General features: G+C 43.0%; 1 protein-coding gene across 6 annotated transcripts in view; it reads left to right on the plus strand.

Moving 5' to 3' along the window:
* CYRIA (CYFIP related Rac1 interactor A) overlaps nucleotides 1–27501 on the plus strand; it is a 113960-nt gene that overhangs the window by 50470 nt on the left and 35989 nt on the right. For 4 of the 6 annotated variants that reach the window (XM_033176506.1, XM_033176507.1, XM_033176508.1 and 1 more), the window contains one exon: nucleotides 25254–25333. The exons of 1 other annotated variant lie outside the window; for it this stretch is intronic. In XM_033176506.1, coding sequence (XP_033032397.1) covers nucleotides 25264–25333 — 70 coding nt within the window. In that variant the 5' untranslated portion in view covers nucleotides 25254–25263. Of the gene's footprint in view, nucleotides 1–18298; nucleotides 18354–25253; nucleotides 25334–27501 lie in introns of all 6 variants that reach the window. One more of the 6 variants, XM_033176510.1, reaches the window with a different exon arrangement.

A 27501-nucleotide genomic window follows, 5' to 3' on the forward strand; every position in this document is an offset into this window, starting at 1 on the left:
GCAGACCAAGGAGGAAACTATGAAACTAAGCATTGTGTTTGGACTTGAGTCTCACCTAAACTCCAAAATGCAGGACTGGGCAAGCAGTGAGGTCAGAGCAGCGTATGTCTAGAAGCCCTCTGAAAGCTATATCTTTCCCTTCGGTGTCCGCTCACACACTTCCAGGAATGGGGAACTCACCACCTTGCAAGGAAGCTGGTTCTAGTTCTAGAGACTGGGCAGTCATCCCTCCTTACAGAATCATCTCTAAACCTAACCATGCCTCAGTCCTAGTTGGCATAAACATCTCAACAGCGAGGGGCTTTTGGGTGAGTGCTTTGCTCTGATGGAATCTTTTGGAGACAAGGGCAGCTCTATGACATGCCCTTTACCGAACTGCATTTACAACCACTTGCCCTCCTTACAGTGAGGCTGTCTGGTTTCTTGTTCTTAGGGGCCCTATTTGTTCTTCCTAACGGACTGGGCTGGAGGCAAGACCTATGACCTGGGTTTCTTCTCTTCTTCCTCTAAGGAAAAGTAGACCTCAACACGTGTTTTCTCTGACCCCATTCTCTCCAAAACCCTGGCTGCAGCCAGGGGGAGTGAGCATTCCTTTGACATCAGGTGACGTTCAAAAGGATAGTTTAAAAAGAGAAAGAAAGAGAAGATGCTGGGAAAAGGGAGTGAGGGCAGTGTTCTTTTCAGAGGCAGCATCCTCCTGCCCCTGCTCCTGCACTGAGGCATGTTCGAGCACACTCTCATCCTGGCCCGGGCTCTGTAGTCCTCCACGTCCTCAGAATCCACACCAAAGACCACCTCCCCAAAGAAGCCTGACTTGATAGCCCAGCCGAAAAGAGTTCCTTTCTCCTTCAAAACCCCACAGTGCTGCCTCTCTGTAGCACTTTCTTGATACAACAGGGATACAGATTTAAAAATAAACAAAAAGGGAGAGCGGAAGAAAAACAAAAAGTGACCATGCTATCTGGGGTTAACGTGGATTCTAGTCCAAACTGCCACTGACTCACCAATTAACCTTGGTCAGCCCTCCTCCCTTCATCATAACTATGAGGGAATTGGGCTTGATCATGCAGCTTCTTCCATCTCTGAACTTGTCTTTAAGACACCCAACTCCCAAAAGAGTCCTTGAGTCCTGTTGAATCCCACATGGCCTGGCAGGACCCTAATGTGGGGTTTGCACTTAAACCACCACCAACAGGAAGCCCCGCTGGAGGGAGATAAATTACCCCTCACCTCTTCATGGCAGGCAGGGCCTCTGTCAGCCCTCAACAGACAACAGCTGATCTAGCTCACAAAGTGAAATGGGGCTAGCTTGTACCCCACTCTCCCAGCTGCAGGCCTGAATGAGGCAGCTACCAGCCCTATGCTGAGAGCTCTGGCACAGCTACAATGTTCAGTTCCTTAGTTTCAGTTCTCTCTCCTTCTTCCAACCCTGTCTTTGTTCCTTCTTTGGGTTGGAATCCAGGAGAACCAGCTTGGCAGGGGCTTTTAGCCTAGGCCTGATGGCAAGCCTGCCTTTTTCTGTTTGGAGCTATAAGCTGGCAGCACACTGGCCCCAGGAGGGACACTGCACTGACCCAGAAGTAGGTAGAGTCCGGGAGTTGGGACCAGGTGCACACTAGCAGAGGAGTTATGAAGAACTGTGACTGCTGAAACCAACTTGGCCAGTGTTTCCTCTAAGATCCCCACTTGGTCATCAGTGCCCCTCTTAGGACCTTCTTTCTCGTACCTCAGCTCTTTCCTGTCTCCAGACCTGAAGGCTTTACTATGCTGCACATCAAGGAAGAAGGGGAACAGCCATCTATCAATTGTCTTCAGTTGCTATAACATGTAATACAAGGAGCCTATAAACTTGATGACATTTGCAGAGGCACACGTACCTAGTCTCAGGACCCCCATATAACAAATATTGTACATGTTAGTGGGCTTCAGGTAAGATTTGCTTTAATTGTGGTCTTGATATAATACTTTGTAGTGCTGCGTTTAAGAGTCCAGGCTCTGGAGCTAGACTGCCTGGATTGGAATCCTCTTCAGCCCCCTACCGGCTGATGCTCTTGGGCAAGTTATCAAACCTCTTCATAGGACAGTTTCTTCATCTCTAAAATGAGAAGACTAATAGCACCAACCTTGTAAGGGTTCTGTGATCTCTACATGAGTTAATACAGGTAAGCATTTAGAAAGGTGCCTGTGGACTCTGTGATTGTGACCGATTTTTATTTTGACTTAAAGCCTCAGTTGAATTTTCTGTTAGAAACAAGCGTCTGCAGTACGAAGTAGGTTCAAACACTTGCTGACCATTTGTGAAGCATCTCCTGGATGATTGAGTTGCAAAGCCGAGGCCAGCATCCTGACAGATATCAGGTTGAACACCCAGCAGACATCCCTAGTGTGTGACACTATCTGTTCCCTTCAGACAACCAACAAAAGGCCTTAGGAGACCAGAGGCGGGGCGGTCCTCTGAGCGATGAGTCCTCTTAGAGGGAGTGAGAGGCCCAGAGTCAGTGTGGAAGCAGGAGCCCGGGGGAGCCAGGGAAGGCTGGAGAGTTGACAAAGGGTGACATAGGAAAGGATGCCATTGTGAATGGGACAGTGGGAAACCAGCCAAAGGGAGAGGAATTGTTCAACAAAGAGTTTTTGGTGCTAGTGTGAGCAGTAAGTTGTGCTTGAAGCCTTTTCAGTGCAAATTCCTGCAGGCCCCAGGAGCAGATCCCTCCACTTTGCCCAGTCCTGGAGTCAGGAGGAGGGGGATGTAGAATGTTCAAGTGGCGGGTTCCCACCATGAAGGATGGAGCAGGCCACCACTCTACGGCCGAGTGAGCACAGGCCTCCTCTGTGTGCAGCCTGAGCCAGGCCGGCCTCGTCCCCTTGAGGGACCTGACAAAGACTGGCTTGTTCTCCCCTGACATCAGGCCTCGCCCTCAGGATTGCTCTGTCCTTCTGGGGCAAGATCTCACACAGTGATAATCGAGTGAAACGGAAGCGAAGAATTGAGTGAAGATGGTCCCAGGCGTCACCATGCCAACCCTGGGCCTGGGGAGGGTGCCTGCCCTGTGTCCTGTCTGCACCTCCCAGTTTGCACCAGGGACATCCCAGTGGTAGAGCTGCTGGTATCGGTTCAGAAAGACCAGCTGCCGGGTCACTGAGCCACCAAATGTTACAGTAACATTCAGTAAGAGCTGCAATAAGTAGGTTGACTGTTTTCTGCTTTTGCATTGCATTTAGCGATGTAGATTTTCTATTATAACAGAGATTTCTGTGGAGAGTTGAACCTTGGAAATTTCATAAGGCTTATTTTTGGAGGGATCTGAGGGATCATTGGGTCTATCTCTGTGCGATCCCATTTGCAGGTGAAGAAGCAGGCTGCGAGAGTGGAGGTAGTGTTGGTTGTGGAAAGAGTGAAGACTTCATAGCCATCTAGTCCAGCTCAAGGACTGCAATATTGTATGTAAAGCACTTAGTACAAAGCCCAGCCTGCAGTGGGGGCTCAGTAAGTCCTATCCCTGGTTACAATGTAAACTTTCATTTGGGCCAAGTGGGACAAATAAAGGGGCCTATTTGTAAAACCAAATGCATACTAAACCGGTAGGAGAGGAACTCCCGATTTAGGGACCAATCCTAAAACAACCACTGGGTACTTGGGGGATGCAGAAAAAAGGGGATATGACACTGGGACTTCAGATCTTTAGTCAAGTGCAGTGGTTCTCAAACTCGAGGCCACTGAGGATTCGATTAAAACAGAGACTTGCGTTCAGCAGTTCTGAGGTGGGGCTTGAGAGACTGCATTTGTAACAGGTGGATGCCAACCTCCAGACCATGCTGAGAGCAGTAACAGCCTAGAACACTCAACGAAAAAAAAAATCCCTTTTGTATTTCATGGTTAGAAACAATTTGTGCAGAATTCATTGCCAGAGCTCCTTTATGGACAAGAACCACTGGCTCCTGTTTGGAGCCGGATTCAGTCCATCTAGTGGAGTCACACAGAAGGCAATGGTCTTCGTGAGTTCCAGAGTCTTGCTGTGCCGCAGTTTCCTTATCTAAAAACACTACTCTGCAGAGAGATTTTAAAGATGAGTAAGAGCCAGCAAAGAGCTTGGCATCTAGTAGGCATTCAAGAAAAGGCAGCCGTGGAGAGGGATGTGGCACCTTGCCAAGGCCATACAGCTGCTACGTGGCAGGTGACCGGTGTGACCACACTCCCTGCTCAGTGTATTTTCCATCCTCCACTGAGCGCCAGAGGACCTGAGGTTATTTTGTGTAGTTGAGCTGGGTTGTCAGATGCTATGAGCTGGGGAGCAACTCACACCTCATGTTGGAATCACAATTTGCTGTCTTCAAGTGGAATGAAGAAATAGCCCAAACAGTGCTTGATCTGTCTGGGAGGCTTGCAAGCTCTCCAGAGGGTGAAAGGCAAAGTGTTCAAATGTAGAGGGCTCTGTGGCTACAGACTGCAGCCTGGGAACCCCGACGACAGGGGAAAGTTTAAATCAGGATAGAGCATGGCTGAGTCATCAGGAGCCGGGCTGGGCTTACACAGAAATTCGGAGATAAACTTTGTGCATTTGTTTGTTTGGTTTAATTGTGGTCTTGGCTTATCAATCTAAACAGGGAAGTTCCACAAGGACTTTGCTCTCTTCTCTTTTGGATTGCAGATTTCCTGCAGGGACATCCTCCATGGGAGCAGCTTATACCTTTGTCCATCTCCCGTCTTTCCAGAAGAGCAGGCTCGGGTATACAGATCATGAATTGAGGGTCGTCAACTATGTGCATGTCCATTTCCAGAGTATTTTCCAGACCCAAAATACAATTTTAAGTGGAGGTTTTGTTTAAATGAGTTATAGAAACTCATCCTGATAAGGTCGAGGTAGGATTCTAACCTTTCTTTTTATCCTTAACTTGAGTGAAGTTGATTCAGCTACAACACAGATGTTTTCCTCAGTGGAAAACGTGACTTAAGAAATTAGTTGAAGGGGCTGGAGAGGATAATTACTAAGCCAAATGGCTAAGTCTATTCATGTTTCTTTCTCAAATGTCATAGCCCCATTTTCTGGCAAAGTGGTCAAAACAGATGCTTTTGAAATGATCTTGAAGCGGGAATTGAGTTACTATATTAGTAAGTATTGGCTACTACAACTGTGAAGTTAAACACTTTTTACAAATGACAGGAATCACGTTTATTCAGGATGTTGAACTTGATACCTCTGCTTTGTCCCTTTTTCACAAATTTCTACATTTATATTAAGTACCTACCTGACCAGGCCTGGCATTTTTAATGTGAGATGATAATGCCCCTTAGTGGATAAAGTACTTAACTGCAAGGTCTTGCATTTGCTCAAAGAAAAGCTCTCCAATTTAGCAGAAATATACAATACAGTAACTCTTCAAACTAACCTACTGGAGGGTAATCGTGAGAATTAAATGACGGCATTTGTGTGTAGCACTTAACATAGTATCGAGTGCAGGGCTGACACTCAGCAGATGGCTGCTGTTAGTATAGTTATTGGATCATGAGAATTTGACTTAGATAAAGGCCTTTTGAAAGCAGGGGAATGAGTCTCCTTGGGATTTCAGTGTCAGGGTCCTCTGTGTCTGCTCTGCTATGCATTAGGAAAAGGGACTGAAGAGAATCATGTCCTCTCCTGGGACAGCACTACCCGCTGGCTCTCCTGCCCAGAGGTGGAGGCAGTAAATATCTGAAAATGCACTCCTAAAAATGCTTGGAAGTCTCCCAGCCTTCAGCGTTCTTCGAAATTCCTTCAGCTGGAATTTTGACTTAAAGGAGTGTATTAGTTCATTCTCTTATAAGCAGCAGTTCATGCTGCTTATAAAGACATACCCAAGACTGGGTAATTTATAAGGGAAAGAGGTTTAATTGACTCACAGTTCCACATGGCTGGGGAGGCCTCACAATCAAGGAGGAAGGTGAATGAGGAGCAAAGTCATGTCTTACATGGCAGCAAGCAAGAAAGCTTGTGCAGGGGAACTCCCATTTATAAAACCATCAGATCTCACGAGACACATGCACTACCATGAGAACAGTATGGGGGAACTGCCACCATGATTCAATTACCTCCCATACAGGCCCCTCCCACGACACGTCGGGATTATGGGACCTACAATTCCAGATGAGATTTTGGGTGGGGATACCATCAAACCATATCAAGGAGCATCCATAAAATGAGCATACACCTCCACTTGGTGGGGAGACATTGTTATTTTGCAACGTCTGTCCTTGAAGTTGGACTTCTCATGCAGCTCAGCCTCCTGCAGCTGATTGGCTGCTTCAGAGGCCAGAGCAGAGATGGTTCTGCAGGCCTCTCATCGTGAAAGTAAGTCTCTGGCCATCACATCCTAGCAGTGGGAGGCAGGCTCTTCTCAAATCCTGCTGTCTTTTTTACAAGTTAATTTGTGCATCATTGAAGACATATTTCACTTTTCTGTTAACTCAAATTGCCTTTCTTTTAACTTTCAAGCGTAGCATGAGATCTTTAGCTATATCTTTATTAAACTGAGTGTCACCATGGTGGAATCATTTTTATTCCTCCCCTCCCTTCATCCCACCCTCTTTTTTCCTCCTTTTCTCTTTCTTCCTTGTTTCCTTCCTTCCTTCTTCCTATCCTCTCACCCTTTCCCCTGCCACCCATCCACATGCCCTCCCTTCCTTCCCTCTTCCTCTCTTTCTAAGTAGTTACCTGGAAGGACCTCAGGCTGCAGGCACTTGGATTCTGATTGTGGCCTTCACACCATCTTTCTTCACTCATTCTTTCATGTATTCAGCCACACACATTTCCTGGGTGGCTTGCTGTGGATTCAATCACAAGTAAGTTCCAGTTCCCATCCAAGGGGTCTTCACATCCTAGGAGGAAAGACAGGCAGGCAAGCGGGAGTGACCAGGAATGTGGAAATGTGGTGGAAGAGAGGATACAGGGGGCTGTGGCACAAGGCGCAGAGGGCCAGGAGTCGCACCTGCAGGACTGGGACAGGCATTGTGGCCTGGCAGGAGACTACTTTCAGAGCAGACTTAAGAGCCACACCGGAAAACAGGTCCCACTGCTTCAACATAGCCAGAAGACCGGGAGCCGCCAGTAGCTTGGCTTTCACAGATCTTAAAGCCATCCCTTTCACAGCTGCCACTCCAGAGACCCCTCATGTCCAACTGCTACCCGCCGCCCAGTACGTGTGATCTCAGCAGATCCCAAAGTAAAGGACACTGGGCTCCCTTCTTCACAGCTCACAGGCTTCTTGGCAGTGGGATGTTCACTCTCCTCCACCTCGAGCTATAATCCCTATCTGCAGGAAACCCTTTCAGACTATTCTAGTCCAGTTGAGGCACCTCTTCTTTCAGACTCCTTTCCCCAAACACTTTGCCTTTACCCAGATCACAGTCCTCACTGGAGTCTTCCTCCCCATTACAGTTATCTTTGAACACAGATTCTTGACCTTACTGGTCCTTACTGCGGGAGCCACGTTTTATTTAGCTCTAGTCTCTAAAAAGAGCAATGCTCATGTATTTATTTCTTTGACTAGTCACCAGATTTTTAATTTTTTAATTTTTTTATTTTTTGAGATGGAGTCTCTCTCTGTCACCAGGCTGGAGTGCGGTGGTGCAATCTCGGCTCACTGCAACCTCCACCTCCTGGGTTCAAGTGATTCTCCTGCCTCAGCCTTCCAAGTAGCTGGGACTACGGGTACATGCCACCACACCCAGCTAACTTTTTGTATTTTTAGTAGAGACATGGTTTCACCATGTTGGCCAGGATGTTCTCGATCTCTTGACCTTGTGACCTGCCTGCCTCAGCCTCCCAAAGTGCTGGGATTTCAGGCGTGAGCCACGGCCCTTGGCTTGGTCACCAGATTTCAACACTGTATTAAGAACTGTGCTAAGTACAGAGGATGGATTGATGATTAACACCTGTCCTTAAGGAGTTCAACAGACAGGTGTGAATATTATATTTTTGATAGAAATATATGCAAGATATACAGGGTGTATATATATATATGGACTAAAAGAAGTAAATCTTACCTTTGGGGCAAGTGTCAAGGATGATGAGGGGTGTTGGATTGAGGGAGGATCAGCAGAATTGAATAAAATGGGAAGTGAAATGTGGGTAGTTAGATAACTAAGCAAAGCCAATATAGTTTTGCCAACTATTCAGAAATTTTGGTTATGCTTATAATTTCTAGAAACTTCACAAAAGTTTATCATGTGTTCCAACTCCATGGTGCAGTGTACATAGGCTGCCGAGGCCTTGGGATTTTTAGTCTCATCTTTATCGTCTGTAACTCAACAGGACTGGGCCACTGGGCTGGATCAGGGACATCAGGGACACTCCTCCCTGTTCCAGCATTCTAGGGTTTTATACAACGAGAATGTCAACAATTCGCAAAAATGTATTCAGGCAACCTAATGCCAAACCATGTGCTAATAAGTTAATTAGGAAGAAGACACAATTTGCTATGAGTTTCCACAGCCCTCTTGCCCTGACCAAAGGCCACAGGCCATGTCTTAAGCCATTTTCTGTTTCCCAAAAACATCTAATAATAGCACAGGAGTATTCTACAAAATAACATAGTGGCTTAGAGTGTGAGTTTTCTGGTATGATGGGTTGTGTTTGAATTCCTGTTCTGCTGGTGATTAACTGAGTTACCTTAGGCAAGTTATTTACTTGCTTCAGTGTTCTCATTTCTAAAAGGGAGATGGTAGTAGCACAGAATCTTGAGTTTGCTTTTGGCATTAAAGATGACACTATATGTATTTAGCACAATGCTTAGCACAGAATATATGCACACTCTGTGGAAGTCGTCATTATTATTCATCTTACTAAGTAAGCAGTAAGTACTCAATTACATTTTTTGTTGGCTGCAAATCAGTACATATTGGCAATATGCTCTGTCTGCCAAAATTCCTCAGTACCATCTTGGGTTACATCAGTAGAGGTTTAGTGTCCAGATGGAAGCGAGATGGAGTCCTTCTGGTCAGACCATACTCAGAGGCCTGGAAACAGTTCTGGATACTACATGGTAGTAAATTCTCTGACCAGTGAGAGTGTGTGAATAAAATATCAGGATGATGTGAGAACCTCTTTTCCCCTGTGATGTGGAGGAAGCAGCTTACGTTTTGTTTTCGGAACAGAAGCGACAGGGGAGTCATGGAAGATGTCTTTATTTATTCCACTCATATGTATGGCATTCCTTCTATGTGTCAGGCCCTATTCTAGGAGTTGAGGATACATAAATAAATTATGATATATACTAAAAAGAAAAGCAGAGTTACTGGGGAGTGGGGGTAAAGTAGTATTTTGGACAGAACAGTTAGGTTGAACTCCACTGAAAAATAAATCCCGAATGAAGACGTAAAGAAAGTCTGTGCAGACTGTGGACAAGCATTCCAGGCAGAAGGACTAGCAAGTGCAAGGGTCCAGTGGTAGAAACATGTGGTCTCCAGTTAGAAGCTGAGGTCTGAACAGGGGTGAGATGACATGCCCAGGGTCTTGTAGTAAATCCATGTTACAACTGAGATGTTGATATTTAAAGTCAGGCTTTTCGGACAGCAAAGCTCATGCCTATTGCACTGTACTCTTTAGACAGGGAAGGGAGAGAAGAGCCTGGGGCCCCAGGGGTTCCCCTTGTGTGCTTTATCCCCTGTATTCCTGGTCTGCAGTTCCAGAGATGACCAGCAGAGGGTACCGTGCACCGGGTTTCCGCAGCCACTGCCTGAAGCCATGTTGAATGAGCAAATGTCTGCAGCCGCCTCTGTGAGATCTAAATGTCTCCTTGGCAGGAAATCCGCGAGGAGCACGGCGGGGTTGTGCAAACAGCCTTACAATGTCCGCTTGTGTATGTGCACTCGCCTTCGCCTGCATCGCCCACAATGCTCTGTGTTTTTTTTTGGATAATGGGGCTCTGTGGACCCATGTGCCTTGTCATGCAAAGGGAGTGACCTGCGTTTGTCATAAATGGGCTCTTGTATGATTAATAGCCATGTGAATGATCCCGTCGCAGCAGCAGTTCAGCACCCAGCTTCACCTCTTCACTGACGTGGTGGTCTGAGTAGGCTTTCTTCTCCAGCTCCAAAGCAACAGTGCAGGATTTATTGCTAAAAGGGCAATGACATGTTTGCACTGTGGTTGCAATGTTTAAAATGCAAGGCAGGGGGCGCAGATACTTATTTGTTCTCGGGACCTACTGCATGCCAGATGCTAACACTAAGAACTTCTACCTGCATTATCTTAGTAACAATACTAAAAAGGAAATATTTTGATTTGGATTTTACTAACAAGGGAAACTCAGATTCAAAAGAGTCCAATGACTCTCCCAACGTCTCCAAAGCTCATGCTGTTTCCATGAAATGATTCCCTTTCCTTTTTAGAGTAACTTAGCCCGTGGTCCACACACTACAAAACGCCGTCCTCATTCCACTTGGCCATCTATAAACTGAAATTTGCGATCTTAAAATAGATGAGGGATTCCCTCGTTTCTGGGCTTCCGTGTATTTATTTTACCTCCTGAAAATATATCAGTCTGCATGTGTGCATTTTTCTGAGAAAGCCAGTTTTCTTTAGACTTTCAAAGTAGTTTGTGGTCCTAAAACAAAAGGACCAATCACCCAAAAGTGTTTATATTTGGGGAAATGCTTATTTTTCTCTGACCTGTTTCTCTCACCAATGACTGTTTTCTCTGCTCAGTCTGTGTGGTTGACATCTTTGTTGTTGTTGCTGGATAGTGATTACTTATCCAGCCCTTTCTGTTCAGTGGCCATAAATGAATAATGTGATGTGTGGGACCCTGCTTGATGGTTGGGCGGGGAGGAGTGAGGAGGAGTGGTTGCAATGGCTAAAACACGGACAGCCAGTCAGAGATAGCCCCTGCAAGAATCCACAACAGCAAAGGTGCTTACTTATGCCTGGGATTTGGGGAGGAGGTTACTAGGAGAAACTATAGGCCGTCTTTAGGTGTTCAAGGCAAAAGGAACAGCATGAGCAAAAAAACAGAGGCAAGGACCGGGCTCTGGCTCACACCTGTAATCCCAGCACTTTGGGAGGCCTAGGCCGGTGGATTACTTGAGGCTAAGAGTTCAAGACCCGCCTGACCAAGATGGTGAAACCCTGTCTCTACTAAAAATATGAAAATTAGCCAGGTGTGGTGGCATGCACCTGTAATCCCAGCTGCTTGGAAGGCTAAGGCAGGAGAATGCTTGAACCCAGGAGGCGGAGGTTGCAGTGCGCCGAGATAGTGCCATTGCACTCTCTCCTGGATGACAGAGCAGACTCCATCTCAACAACAACAAAAAAAAGACAGAAGCAAGGAGGCAGGAGCCCTTCCACTGTCATATTCTGGTGTGGCTTATGTACACAGTGATCAGAGGAGCTTCGGCAGAGGGGCAGAATCTTGAAAGAGAGCTCTAAGCCAGGTTTATAGCCTTGCATACCAAGTAAAAAATTTACCCACCTTTATTTGACAGCCAGCTTAGCAAGCGTTTATGCTAACCATGGCTAACTTCGTCGACCCAGCTAACTCTGTTCTATTTGATCCCTGGATTCTGTCTCAGGAAGTAGCAGCCCCCACACGCCCCTCCCTGCCTGACGGGCCTACCTCCCACCACTCTACAGACTCTCACCTCATCCAGCTTTCCCAGCCTTAGGTTGACTGCCTGCACAGCTTGCTCGGATACCAAGCCAGGGCTTTTATTTTAACGTGTTCGTTTTGTTTGCAATGTTGAGTATGTTGAAACAAGGGCAATTGCTCCTTTCAGAAGCTAGAAACAAAGGCAGAGCCGCACCTGTCTCTGAGATTTCAAGTGAGGTTTTGACACTCTGGACATTCTTGATGCTTGAGATTTCACAGAGCATGCTAATCTTTCTTGGCCTCAAATTCTTCAGGTTTTTTTTGTATGTGATGGCTTTTATTGGATTGTTTTTTTGTTTCGGTACCAAAATAATTTGTTATATCCCCCTGCACTTTTCAAAATAAATTTGATCTAGGAGCAAATTTCCTTTGCTCCTTTGCTTTGACGTGTCAAATCCAAAGCCTCCTTTGGTACCCAGATGAGCTCCAGTTTAAGTAAACTCAACATCTAAAAACCTTCTTAGATGTCAAGTCATCCCATGGTCCTGGGGCCATTGAATTCTGCTAGGCCTTTTACTTGCCAGAAGGACCGTTTACATCAGGACTCACCTCCTGGTCCCTTGACGTGATAGGTTATATTTTATCACTTGCCAGAGAACTATGGAGGCAGATAAACTTCAAGAACAAATGCATAATGCAGTTGCCCGTGGAATGAAAGCTGAGCAGGGAAAAGGAGAAGGCCTCTTTTTCATTTTGTTTTGTTTTTTAGTTATATTGTAAGACAACAGGAATGGAAGAGATTTAATTCCACAGAATTCATTGTATATGTTACATTCTGTGTAGCATGTTCAGAGACTAGTGAATGATCCCAGGGGTCTCAAGTATCCAACATAAGAGTGGGCAAAGGAGAGAGGGAGAGACTGGAGAGAGAGAGGATGAGGACACCAAAGAGAAGGGCATAGGGAAGAGGAATGGATCTAAGGGAGACGTGGAGAGAGTTTGGTAGGAGAGTGGATGAAGGGGTACAGCAGGTAGAGAAATCTCAGGTGGTGCCCAGGGCTCTGGTTATGTCATTGGAAGGATATTAATGCCTTTTGTTGGATGAGGGAGGAGGAGGAGATTTTGGAAAGGGTGGAAAGTGAGGTTTCTATGGCCTTCCCTGAATGGCTATGCTTGTATCACTTGGATTGATGGGCCTGGAGCTGGGGACAGAAGTCCAATATAGAGCCAGAGGTTGAGAGTCATCCGCCTATGGGTGGAAATTAGAGTCAGAAGTGTCTCACCAGGGAGTACGAGAAAAGGCTGAAGAAAGAACATGGAGACCAAGACTTAAAGGCCAGATGGAGAAAGCAGAAAACTTGAGGAGGAACTTCCAGAGAGATGAGAGATGAGGAAGGGGATGGGTCCCAAGCGTCTCAGCAAGGAGGAGTTGATCAGCGGTGCCCATGACAAGCCTTCACCTACAGCTCTGCTCTCAGAGGGTTAGAGGGTCTTGGCTGTTGTTTATTTAAATACTTGAGAACGAATTCTGGAGAAAGGAGGTTTGTAATCCAGAGAACTGACAGCCTATTTAAGTGAATTCACTGTCAGAACAGCCCAAATTTGAGGTAACTTCTAGGCGTTCCCTTTTACTTTCTAGACTGGAGTTGAAGCCAACCAACTTGCTCAACATGACACTAAGTGAATGGTGTCTCCAAGATGAGCACTTGGGTCTCCAGGGCCCCTTGCCCTGCACGGTGTCCCTTTCCCTTTGAAATTAAGCAGAACAGGCCTGGGTGGGCTGAGAGTGCCTGCCTAGGTAAGCAGCAGATGTCTCAAGCAGTTTCCTCATAAGCATGTTCTTGATTTCCCAAGAGAAAGGGGATAGATTCACTAGTGACTTCCCAGTGGTGGCCTGGGCCAGAACTGAGCCCAGTTTGATTGCTCCCATGTCACTAAAGTTTGAAATTGGGGGACACATTGACTTTCTTTCCCTAAAAAAGAATCTGATTTTGCCCTCATTTCTTAGGTACTTTTTGCTGCTGTACTATTGATGTTTATGGAAAAATTAGCTATAATGAGGTAATAGTCTATTTTAGAAAACTGAACTCAGATATTGAAAGAGCTATTTTAAACCTGCACTTAATTGTTCAATTCCATAATGGTTTCATGGTATTTTTTTTAGAATTCCCACGAATTGCCTTACAACTGGACTCTAGCAGCTTGTATTCCATGGGGAATGCCAAGCCCTTTTGAGGGACACCATAGTATTAATGATCGATGAGAATATTCAAGGCATTTTCTCATTTGAGTGCCATTACTTGTAGTGTTAAAACGTTTTGAAAACACATTTTAGCCATTAACTCATTTTTATTGTCAGATGAAAGTGCTTAATAGACTCACTCCACTTCAGTTTTCTTCCTTCATCTTGGAATGAAATCATCTGTTGGATTCTTGGCAATACATTCGGCAATGGAACGGAAAACCTCATGACTTCATTGCAAAAAACGGCAGATGGAGCAGCGATGTGCAGCCCAGCCCTGCCATCTAAAATCGCTAACCTGATTTAGCAAATACAGGCTCCCAGAGTGTATCAACTGAGCTACTTCATTCCACTGGTGCATATTTTTCCCCAGAAAAGCAGCTGCTTCTATCATTTAAGAAATGTACCTTTCGATGAGAAGTATTTTTTAACACCAACTATTTTGTATCTGGCATATTGTAAGCTGATGATTAAATGGAAGTGGGTAGTTTGTTTTGCTTGTAGTTCAAAACAGTCAAGTGGTGTACATATTGTATACGGGCTTCTGTGGTGACCAGGAGAAAGCGTGTCTGAGTCATCTGAATACTAGACATGTCAGGGCTGGGCCCCTTCCTCCTGGGACACCCACTGGATACCAGCCAATGGTTGGGAGAAACCAGAAGTGCTGCTGGCTTTGCAGAGCACTGTGGGACATCTACAAGCCTTTGACGTCATTGACAGCAGTGGCCACCCTGGCTGCCCATCAGGATTTCTCTAACTCTGAACCTTGCTGATCAACGTGAAAGGTAGATTGTCTTAATCGCCCTCCTAAAATCACATCCAGTCTCCAGAAACATTCCTAAATCCAAAACTGGACTGTTTCCCTCTACTCTGTTTTCTTCTACCCTGCTGGGGAAATCTTGGGGCCCCATTGCAGCTAGAAGGTAACACTTACGGTAAAATGAAGCGAGGTAGCAGGTGCAGGTGAAGGCGCTGGCCCGACGACGTGAGAGACCAGGTCGCGCTTGTAGGTCTGCTCCCAGTCCTGCACAAGGCATAGCCCGGGTGCGCGTTCCGAGACTTCAGGATTTCAAAAACCAGTAACGTTTCCAAATAAATCTGGCAAATTTAGGATATAATGACAACATCATTTTCCAAGATAAATAAAAACCTTGTAACATAGAAATGTCTGAATAACTTTCTGAAAGGCTCATGATGTAGGCTTTATTTTTCTCATTTTGCCTTGGAGGGCTTGGGAACCACCAGTCAGAACAATCCCAAGGATTTACTTTTTAGTGCTTACTACATGCCAGGCCTGTCCTTAAGTACTGGGAATACAAGGAGGTGTAAAAGTGGCCCTGCCCCAGGAGACAGGGAGATACAGGAGAAAGTATATGTAATTATGGTTTGCTGTGATAGGCACCATCGCATGGCACACAAGGCATGTTAGGTGAGCAGAAAGGAGGAGCTCACTCACGCGAGTGGCTTTTGTTTTTACTGGTGTAGAATAGAAGGGGAGGGAGGGCTCAGGGGGTCCTTCCAAGGGTCCTCATTTTCACCCTCCTACATGAACGGAGGTGTAGGGGAAGCACTTGCCAAGAGCTGGTGCTTAGATGTCAGGTAGAAGGGGATTCCAGTGACCCTGATCTGTCACTGGTGAAATGCAATAAGTTTCTAAGTCTTTAAGATTCTTTCTTTATCTCTGAAATTGGGATAATAGCAGTAACTATTTCATATGGTTGTCGTAAAAATTAAAAAATGGTAATACATAAAGCACCCTCCTCACTCTGGCCTGCAGATCATTAAGAATGTGAAGCAGACAGAGCAGCGTGTGCAAGGGCCCTGAGGCAGTCAAGAGCAGAGCCACTCTAGGGACAGGATGTGCAGGGCAAGGCTGGAATAAAGGGGGCAGGGTCCAGGCTTTCTGTGCCCAGTGCATGCATTTGAATGCGTTGTATCCAGCAGGCACTGGGAAGCCACAGAAGCATATTAAGCTAGGAAATAACATCTCAGATTTGTGATTAGGAAAATGGCTCTGCCAGCAGCATGGAAATGAGTAGAAGGGACACAAGACTCATGTCAGGAAGATCAAGTTGGAGGCTATTTGCAGGATACTGGCAAGCTCTGCCAAGGGTATGAATCAGGAAAATCGAGTTGAGAAGGAAGGGAAGTGTGCAAATTTATTCTGGACCACCAGTGAGGGTGTCCTTATTAGGGAGCAGAGAGCATTCTGAGTTCATCATGTCTTAGAAAATGAACTTGATGTCCCACTTACTCTTTGTATTAATGGACAGAGCATGAGATTTAGAGCCACAACATCTCTCCTCTAGTCCCTTCTTTGACCCTAATGTGCTGTGGATTATTGGGCCCATCCTTTTTTTGTAAAATGAGAGCTTTAAAAAGATGACCCCAGTTCTAATGTGGAGTGTATTCAGATTAAATTTGGGGATGAAGGGGGCCTGTATATTATGAAGACCAGGACCCATCTGGAGGACCTTGGGAAGGACACTTACTATACCTGGTCATGGAGTTCTTATACCTGCAAAATGGGTCCAATGATAACTTTTCTCCCTTTGACACATGCTCATACTGAAGATAAATGCAGTCAGACACATCTTTGACAAATATGTGAAATTATATAAATATATGGCATTGCTGTATTCATGGTCAGTCTGTAGGTTAAATGCTATGTTGCCAAAAAAATTGGACGAATCAGGACTTCCATATTCCCAAAGTGTTGAGTTATAGGTAATTGAGTCTTTGATTTCTTAAAGTCTTTGCACCAGAGATGCTAAAGATGATAGATTCTGGAAGGTATTGGGTCATTCAAAATGGTAAGAAAATCTACCCCTTCTGATAGAGGTCTTATTCTCTGTTAGAGATGAGTATTCTTGTCTTGGACTTTCAAAAAAGGTTAGAAAATAAATCCTGGTAGGGCTGCTGTGGTATTGATTTATTTTCTCACCTTCTGTTCATTATTGATAAAAAATAGCATTGGCTTAGGAATTCTCCTTTCAAATAGTCGTAACCAAAAAAAGAAATCTCCTAGGAGCTTGTGATCTAATCATGAAGGTTGAGCATTGAAATTTTGGTATACACAGGCAGAGGTCATCATTCACACCCCCGTTCCCTGGGCCTGCTTCCTTTGATATGTCTTATTTATAGAAAACAAATGAATTTCTCCATAAACCATAGTCACTTCTTTTTAAAATAAACCCTGCTTGATTTCATTTGGTTTTATATTCTGGGAGTGCAGCTAATGCTATCAACTTATTTTTTTTCTTCTAAAAAATAATAGGGTTCCAAATAGTGAAAAACAGTGTCCATATATATGAATTCTCTTCTCTTTTTTGAAACTGGAAATGTGACTAGATAATTATTTCTTAAAGAGAGTCATGGTTTTCCACTGAGTAACCTTAAAGCCAACTCTCATAGAAGTGGCTTTGAACTGACAGCCAAGGAAGTGGTCATAGAAAATACCATGAGTACATCCAAAATTGTCACCCCTTAAAGATGAGTGCCTCCCTTGGCAAGAGCATACAGGCGGGCTTTAGAGGCACTGCTGCCACTCCTAAAGTCATAGAGAACACCCTTCCTCTAGACTATTTGGGGGAAAAAAATTGAAGAACCTATTTCAAAATACTAGTGCAGACAATGAATCTTGAGGAAGAAATCTTCTGTTTTTGGAGGATTGAGGAGTCACCCAATGTGTATTCTCTGTTCCCTTCACACTCAGAATCTGTCCCCTAGCTGGAGGGCTTCTCTCAGTCAACCCGGATTCCCAGTATTCTTCGCATCTGGATGGCAGCTTGCTTCTATGGAACAGACTCTTCCAGAAGACTTCACCCACATAGTTTTCTCTTTTCCTTCATTTCCTAAAGAAACGCCTCCCTTCCTGTACATGCTATTGCATAACACTAGTGTAGAGCCAGACCCTTTGGAATCTAACGGAAGCTATGGGCTCTCTCCCCAGAAAAATGAGCATGTTCATTCAACAGTACAACACCCTACACACGCCTTCAGCTGACCACACTCTCTGAAGTCCCCAAGCAGGGGCCTCCTAGGGATGTGGAGCCCCAGGACTTCTACTGTGCAGAAAAGAGCATAGACGTCAGATTCACAGATTTTCAATGTCAAATGTGACTCTTGTATTTTCTTGTAGTATTTGGAAAATTGTTTAGATATTTGAGCCTCCTTTTCATCCCCCCAATCAATGTGAAGATAATTATAGTTACCTGATGTTTGATGTAAGGTTTGAATGAAATAAAGTGTGTGAAGGCTTCAAGTATAGTGCCACACACACAGTGGGCACTCAATAGAATGCTGATGTTCCTGTTTCTCTCATAAATCATAGTATTAATAACTATAATTACTCTGTTACTTAATATGTACTGGGGACATAATGTTATTTTCATATTCAATTAATATCTTTGAGTACTTACAATTTATCAGGAATGTGATATGTGCTTTTAGATAGATTAAATTGTTTAATTAAACTCGTGCTGTTTCCCTAAATAGAATGTGCATCACCTGAATACTGAAGCCATGTCTTCTCTCAGTGCATACACCACCTGTAAGTGCCCTGGGGATTGAGTAATTCTCTCAGAGTAATTGTTAAAGGTAGCATGTTCATTAGAGAACCAAAGGAGGAAGAAGAAACTTGCCACCCAAACTATTATCAGATTGGCTTTTCATGGGATAGGCATTGCTTTTTCCTTTTATTTAGGTAGGTCGCTCTCACCAGGAGAGTCAGTGTTGTGGAAGATAAACCAGATCTCCTAGGACCAGAGCGGGCAGCCACCCCAAGTCCCCCACTTCAGATTGATAGAAAATCTACGTGTTAACTCTTTGTACTTTGGCATTTCATTTCTTTTCAGTAGAAGTATTTATGAACCACTTTGGTTGGGTTTTCTTTGTTAGACATTTATTTTCCTTAGACTTTGTGCTATATGACATGGGGTACACATAGACACAATTATTTGGTTAAAAAGTAAAATCTGGCCAGGCGCGGTGGCTCACGCCTGTAATCCCAGCACTTTGGGAGGCCAAGGCAGGTCGATCACCTGAGGTCAGGAGTTCAAGACCATCCTAGCCAACATGGTGAACCCTCGTCTCTACTAAAAATACAAAAATTAGCTGGGCGTGGTGGCAGGTGCCTGTAATCCCAGCTACTCAGGAAGCTAAGGCAGGAGAATCACTTGGACCTGGGAGGCGGAGGTTGCAGTGAGCCGAGATTGTGCTACTGCACTCCAGCTGGGCAACAGAGTGAGACTCTGTCCCAAAAAAAAAAAAAAGTAAAATCTTTGATGATAATCCTAGTATTATTAAGAGAGTGACCTCACTGTTCATATTCTTAAAAGCATTTGTTTATGTTTGGGAATTTTGCATTGAAAATGGGTTTTAATTTTTGTAGAATTACCTGAAGCCTCTATCACAAACTTATATAAAAATTGTTCTTTTGAAAATTTAGTTGTCTTTCATAAGAATTTATGTTTTTTAATCAGCTTCTACACTTAATTTTAATAATTCTTAGTTTTCCAATCTCTAATAATACATATCTTCCCCCAAGCACCTTTTGAATATGAAATAAGAAAACATATCTAAAATACAGTGTCTTGCATGTAGAAAAGTCTCTTTCAGCTATTAATGCCGCTAAGCATTTACCTGGTTATAGTTTAATGTGGAAAATGTATACATAAAGGACCATGGATCTTAGGACACCAATATTGAAAAATAAAGAAAAATGGAAATCATATGGAATCATACCATGCTGGGGACATTAATCCATTTGTCAGATTCCCTGAATATCTTAAACTATAAGAGGAGTTGTAATGTTGAACAATTATAGGTAATATTTGCCCAGTCCTTTATGGTATACATGGTGCTTTCACACCCAGTTCATTTAGTCCTGACAAGAGTTCCATGCAGGAGATCCTATTATCATACTGTTGTGCAAATGAGGAACCCAAGACTCACAGCTACAATGACTTGCTCTGGAGTAACAGGCAGTTAGATGGTGCCTTATATTTTTGAGGCTCTTTCAAGCACTCTTTTCTATGATGCTATTCGCGTATTACTTACAGTACATACCTTTTGGGGTAAAATTTGGTGTTCAGAAAATACAAACAGGTCAAACTAGAAAAGTACAGCTTTTTTAATGAAAAACAAGGAAAAAGAGTCATGGCTAAGAGAGAGTCAAGACAAAGAGAAACCTCCTCTGGTTTCTAAGAGAAGAAGCTGTTTCGCAGAAGTCATGTTTGAGAATGAGCTGAGTCAACACATTGTATTGTTACTTTGGCCTACTCTGTGCTTCAGATTCTCAAGACTGTGTCTTAATCTCTGTAAGTTAGTCCCAGCTTGCAATGCATGGGAAAATAGACCCAGCCAATGCCAGGGACCCGGTGACCCAGATGCCCAGACACCTTCACTTCATTAGAGAAGGAGCAGAGTCCTGGAAAATCTAAGCAGGGAAGACTGGCACCTCTAAGAGTAAAAGGCCTCCCAGAGAGGACATGGATGAAAGGAGGACCACCTTCCAATGCCACTCTCCAAAGCAGGAAACATCCAAATAAAGGATATTGATTTTCAGGACCCCATCGCTTCACGAGTGCTTATCCAACTGGTATATCCTCTCCTGTCTCTTAATCTGACAGCCAAGACCTTGTATAGGTTGAGTATCCTTTATCTAAAATGCTTGGGGCCAGAAGTGTTTTGAATTTCAGATTTTTTTTATTTTGGAATATTTATATCATACCTCTTGGTTGAACCTTGCAGATACAAAAATCTGGAGTCCAGTGAATATTTCCTTTGAGTGTCATGTGAGTGCTCAAAAAGTTTTAGATTTTGGAGCATTTCAGATTTCAGGTTTTTGAAATTGGGGAATACTCAACCTGTACTCTCTGTTCTTGCTCCACCCCTACCAGACCCTCCCCACAGGAATGAATTTAGATCTGAAAACTTTCATGTGCACCAGTGTAGCTGCATTATGTCCCAGTAGGGCTTCAACTTAGAAATGATTTCTGAACATGCCAAGGGAGTCATTGTGTGTTTGTGTGTGTGTGTGTGTGTACATATTTGTATATGTGTGTCTAAAGTAAGCCTAAACTTTACAGTATACACAACATACTATATTTAAGTAATAAACTCAGATACTCAGATTAAAGTCATCCTAGGGAGCTCAGAGTGCCCGCTGGATTGCTGTATTCCTTCTGATATAAGCTCCTACACCATAGGGAAAGGTGGTAAACTGACGTCCCTTGGGATAGACCCAACAGCAGGTCACATTAGGAGGGTATCCATGGAATCACCAAAATAGAATATAGAAACCAGAGTTCCCAGCCCTTCAGAGTACACCCCAACCAAGCTACTCTGCCACCCATTTGGATGTGTAACCACAGCTCTGCCCGTGGGAGCCCTGAGACTCATCTCGTCCTCAAATATGACTTCCTCTGTGAAACAGCTTCTCCTTTAGAAAACCAAGGAGAGGAGATTTCTCATTGTCTTGACTCTCTGTTAGCCATGACTCTCTCTCTTTTTTATCAATCAAAAAAAAAAAAAAAAAAAGCTATACTTCTCTAGTATAACCTGTTTGTATTTTCTGAGCACCAAATATTGAAGGGGACATTTCTTTGCTTTGTCTATCCAAGGGCAAACGATAAGCCATCTCCAACAAATGTTCTAGATAGGATGGCTTATAATTAATCTACTTCTTGCCTCTACCTTTATGTTACTATTTCACTTTTACTCTCCTACTCCCCCTACTTCCACTGTTTATTTGCATTCTCTAATAGTGCATAATAACCAGTTATTTTATTGAATGAGATAAAATAATAAAAAATAAGCTGTATATGAATTAATTTAGCTATTTCCCGAGTACTGTGGTAATAGCAATATATATATTGTTTTTTTTTTTTTTTTTTTTTTTTTGAGACGGTGTCTGGCTCTGTCGCCCAGGCTGGAGTGCAGTGGCCGGATATCAGCTCACTGCAAGCTCCGCCTCCCGGGTTTACGCCATTCTCCTGCCTCAGCCTCCCGAGTAGCTGGGACTACAGGCGCCCGCCACCTCGCCCGGCTAGTTTTTTGTATTTTTTAGTAGAGACGGGGTTTCACCGTGTTAGCCAGGATGGTCTCGATCTCCTGACCTCGTGATCCACCCGTCTCGGCCTCCCAAAGTGCTGGGATTACAGGCTTGAGCCACCGCGCCCGGCCAGCAATATATATTTTGTATTCACTGACGAGCTGCTTGAAAAATTTGGAGAGTAATCTGTCATGTAGAATATGGATGAGAGGCCTTTCCAAGTGAAACTCTGGGTCCAATTAAAAATAACTGTGGTGTCTACTAGGTGACCATCTGTGTGATGATGGACCAATTCACTTTGCAGGTCCCCCTAAACCAGAAGACACCCGCATGAATTCTTATCAACCTTGGAGTGGGGCAGTAAGCATCATATCATTAGGCCATAATGAGATGAAACACTTGTTTTCTAGGTTCCATGGGACTAGACTTGTACTCTATGTCTACACAGTGTCCACAGTCATTGTTCTAGAGGTCCCTCCTTGAGAGGTGACACATCTAGAATCCTAGGATTTTCAAGTAATTAACTTTTGTTCATGTTAGAATGATGCTCAAAAATATCTGCTGATATCAGTCAATCCACTGAGATAACCTTTTGAAGAGAGAGAATTCCACAGCTAATATTTGGACATACTTTTAGATGTGTTTGTTTCTATCTGTTATGAGTTTCAAAGGCTTGGCATATCTTCTACTCAGGTACTCTGACAGTAAAATCACATACAGGACAGATTTTTAGGGGGAAGCCCAATCCATGCAAGTCTCCTTTGACACATTCATAGCACAAAACTAGGAAAATTAAGAATATTTAACTGGCCGGGCGCGGTGGCTCAAGCCTGTAATCCCAGCACTTTGGGAGGGCGAGACGGGCGGATCACGAGGTCAGGAGTTCGAGACCATCCTGGCTAACACGGTGAAACCCTGTCTCTACTAAAAAATACAAAAAAAGCTAGCCGGGCGAGGTGGCTGGCGCCTGTAGTCCCAGCTACTTGGGAGGCTGAGGCAGGAGGATGGCGTAAACCCGGGAGGCGGAGCTTGCAGTGAGCTGAGATCCGGCCACTGCACTCCAGCCTGGGCGACAGAGCGAGACTCCGTCTCAAAAAAAAAAAAAAAATATTTAACTTCCATTAAAGCACTTTGTATGAAAATCAGTACTCCTAAAAACAGTAAAATCATCTTCTTACAAGAAGTGACTCCAGGCCTAATCTGAAATTGTCCATTAATCTGGAAACAGATCATTTCCTAGAGACCCAGGAGGGGTAGTGAGTGCTGCCCAGTGGCAAGGATGGACTCTACCAGCCCAACCTTTAATTCAGCAGAACCTACTGCACACAAGGTTTTGCTAAAAAATATCTTAAAAGGAAATGTGCATAAAGGCAGGGAAGGAATGGAAGAATGACAGAAAGGACAAAGAATAATTTTTGAGAAGAGAGAAATATGATGTTTGCTTTCCAGCGTGTGTGTATATGTGTGCATGTGCGTGCATGCCCAAATATATTCCTACACCTCAAGGTGGGAGATGTCTAGGATGGGTCCAGTCCAGCCTTCTGCCCCACACATAACTCATTTTTCCAATGATGTTAAGGGCTGATATAGTATTTTTCTACTTAACTATCACCAGCGAGAGAAAACTCACTATCTCACTAGGCAAGTCACTTAATATTCAGACGACTATAATGGTTAGAATATTTTTCTCATCATTTCTCTGTTAGTCTTCTCTTTCCTAGCACAACATACAGCTTATTATAATCCGTCTTTCATAGCCTAATCCTACACAAGCATTTGAAGGCTATTAGGATAATCATGTAGATGACGATGATGATGGTAACTATCATCATCAATAGTAAAAGTACGTATTTTTTCTTGAGCACTTCCTGTAAGTGCTGTGCTAAGCATTTTATACTTTTATCTCATTAAGTCTCACAACTCGATGAAATAGAACCTTTTCAAAAGTTTATTTTACAGATGAGGAAACTGAGGGTTACAGAGATGAAATCTCTTGGCCTGGATAACAGAGGTAGTAGAAAACAGCTGGGATTAGACACCGGCCATCTAACAAAGGATAGACTGCTTAAACAGTCTGTCTTCTGGTTTCATTTAGTGATTTATATCGGGGAGTATGTCTGCAAATCCCAGTGGAGGATTACGGAGACCAGATTCCACCACTTGCTACATATTCTCATGCACAGAGTCATCCTTTTAGTGCATTCTTCTCTCGCCACATCTTGCTTAGAGTGGTGTGTTTTTTAAAATTCCTTGTATCAACATAAATATTGTTAGAAACTATAGCCATAGAAAATTGAAGCCCAGCAGTTTCCTTGCACCAGTTAAGTAATTTTTCAAATTGATCCTTTACAAACTGAGATATCTGAGGCACAAGAGTTCACTTACAGAGAGTTAGAGGAATGTCTTCCCAAGAGCACAGTGCCCAGCATCTAATTGCTCATCTGTAAATATGTGTTGAATGAATGTGTGGATTGGTGACTTCCCTAAGAAGATAGTTTAATGTCTAGAGCTGAGAGCAGTAGAAATTTTCTGTTTATTAAAAAAAAAAAAAACCCTACATGTTAGCTATTCTTTTTGTTAGGCTGCTGATATGTAATAGATTTATATTTTTCTGTTGATTTGACTCACCTTTGCAAATATCTTAGGCTGCAATTTTACGGAGAGTAACTTTTTGGGAATTATGGCTTTTCATTGTTAAGCTTCCAGAAGTATCCAATGTCATTACCATTGAAATATCAGATCACAAGATCCTCTAAGTTGCCAGGGGCCACTCCTCTGAGAAATCTGGCCTCTTATACATGTTAAGAGGAGTTCCTGGCAGTGTAAATCTATGTTTTCTAAACTCTATTCCTCATAAGCTTTCAGGAACTTACTTTTTTGGACAGTTATTTTTGAAATGCCCTCTTTGTTGTCTTGTCCACTGATGTGACATGTTCCACATCTATCTAAAGGAAACAAAGCAAAGCCGAAACTTTTGTTGTAAGGATCCAGGGGATTAGGAAAAGTGGAAGGGAGGCACTCTGGAGAATATTCCTAAACTTTGTCTCCTATAACGAAAATACCAGATTCTTTTCATAGACTATTATTTATGTTTTTTTTAATATGGTGAACGAGATATGGACTGCATGTGTATTCTCAAGAGAGAGCTTGTAACACTTCTATCATTGTCATACTTTGTATGACTTAGGCCACATGTCCCTAAGTTTTAGAGACCCAGCACCTCAGAGATATTTATCTGTCACCAATTCAGAAATGAGTTGCTACGTTATTGCTCAGTCCCTGGGTTGGAGATGCTTCTGGTATTCAAAGGTAGCGATGGGGGGCCCAGAGATATTCATGCAAGTCTGTTTTTTTTTATGTTGCTAATGGTATTTGGTTTCATGTTGCCTTTCCTAGGTGTGCTGGGATGGGAAACCTGCTCAAAGTCCTTACCAGGGAAATTGAAAACTATCCACACTTTTTCCTGGATTTTGAAAGTAAGTTCCAAAAATTATAATAATGGAAACTTTTTTACATTCCTTATAGTTTGTTGATAAGGAAGTTATAACATAAAGATTTTTTATCATAGTTGAATCAAATCCAAAGGTCACTGTATTAGCCTGTTCTCATGCTGCTAATAAAGACATGCCTGGGACTGGATAATTTATAAAGGAAAGAGGTTTAATTGACTCACGATTCCACATGGCTCAGGAGGCCTCACAATCATAGTGGAAGAGCAGGGGACATCTTACATGGCGGCAGGCAAGAGAGAGCTTGTGTAGGGGAACTCCCCTTTATAAAACCATCAGCGTGAAACTCCTATTCACTGTCATGAGAACAGTATGGGAAAGACCCATCTCCATGATTCAGTTACCTCCCATCGGGTCCCTCTCACAACACATGGGAATTATGGGAGCTACAATTCAAGTTGAGATTTGAGTGGGGATACAGCCAAATCATATCAGTCATTATGCATTTTTTTCTGAAATCATTTCTAATGTCATTTTCCTCTTTTTTTCCCCTAATTTTTAAGAAACCCAATGGAAAATGTGTTTAATATACCCATGGTTTTCTTTGATTTTAGAAGTAATCAACTTTTGTAGCTCTAGCATAAACAGAGGACATTTTAGTCTTTGCTTTCCTTTTGAAGGTCGTAAGCCCACAATTATTAAGTACATACAAAAGAAAAAAGATGTGAAGAAAACATCATGTATTTTTCCTTAAAATGTTTATGAATTACTGTATCACGTTCCAAAGAAAATACTAAGGACAGTAATTTACAAAGATTCATATAAAACAAATATTGCTAAATGTGAAAGAAAATCATGATCAATACCAGAAATAAGGCTTACAGAATATTTTTAGTCACTTCCTTTTTTCTTTATGTATTATTTGATTGTACAAACCATTTCAGGATTTTGACATATATGTCTTTTATCCTAAAGGTTATGCTTCTCTTATCAAAAACTTTAATTTTTTTCTCAGGTGAAATGGCTTAAGAATCATGACTGAAAAAAGACAGAGACTTTTTCTTATTTTTTGATTGAATATATTGACAAACGAGAATGAGTACATGAATGAGGAACGTTTATGTCTGCTCAAACTAAGCTCGTGTTTCTTCCATAACTCTCATGTTCACCCCTTTTCAAAATTCCAATTTCACAATAGCAAGCACAGTTAAATGTCTTTTTTACCCAGCGATCAACATCTGTTGCAAACTCTAATGTGCTTTAAACTTTAATTTTTCTTTTTTTTTTGAGATGGAGTCTTGCTCTATCGCCCAGGCTGGTGTGCAGTGGCAGGATCTCGGCTCACTGCAAGCTCTGCCTCCCGGGTTCATGCCATTCTCGTGCCTCAGCCTCCCGAGTAGGTGGGACTACAGACGCCCGCCACCAATTTTGTGTATTTTTACTAGAGATGGGGTTTCACCGTATTAGCCAGGATGGTCTCGATCTTCTGACATCGTGATCCGCCCACCTCGGCCTCTGAAAGTGCTGGGATTACAGGCGTGAGCCACCGCGCCCGGCCTAAACTTTAATTTTTTCAAGTATTTTATCTCTATTAAAAATAATAATTGGAACTTCCTTGCATATAGATTAAACCTTCTAGCAGAATTTTGCTAAGGAAATGCTATAAGACTCTTTGAAGGTGCACTAAACCAAAAGCATAAGCTCTGTATGTGTATTTTTTTTTTTTTTTTTGGTGTCTTTGTCAGGTTTTAAATAGCTACTTGAAAAGGAAAAGTGTCCCCAAAGCTTGTATGTCCTGAAAACACATTTAATCTAGTTTATAGTCAATGAAAGATGCCTTGCTTCTGATTTAACTCAGCGTGCTATGTTGTTGTTATTGTTTGGCTTGGTTTGGTTTGGTAAGGGGTTTAACCAGAGGCAGAGCAAGTTGATGTATCAAACAAATGGGCTTTTTTACTGGTTTACCTTTTGATATTCCTCTAAAAAAAAGTACACACACACATACACATACACAAGATAATTTATATATTTTATATATATGTTTAACACACATATATGTTGTTAAAAATGGTTTATTAAATGTTTTAAAAATTACAAAACAAATTATCTATAATCTTACCACCCTTCTTTTACTATTTACATGTTTAATTGTTCCCCTCCATTTCTTATCAGATGCATTTTACATTGTTGCGTTC

This window comes from Trachypithecus francoisi, unplaced genomic scaffold (assembly GCF_009764315.1).
Source record: "Trachypithecus francoisi isolate TF-2019V2 unplaced genomic scaffold, Tfra_2.0 Lachesis_group17, whole genome shotgun sequence".
NCBI lineage: Eukaryota > Metazoa > Chordata > Mammalia > Primates > Cercopithecidae > Trachypithecus > Trachypithecus francoisi.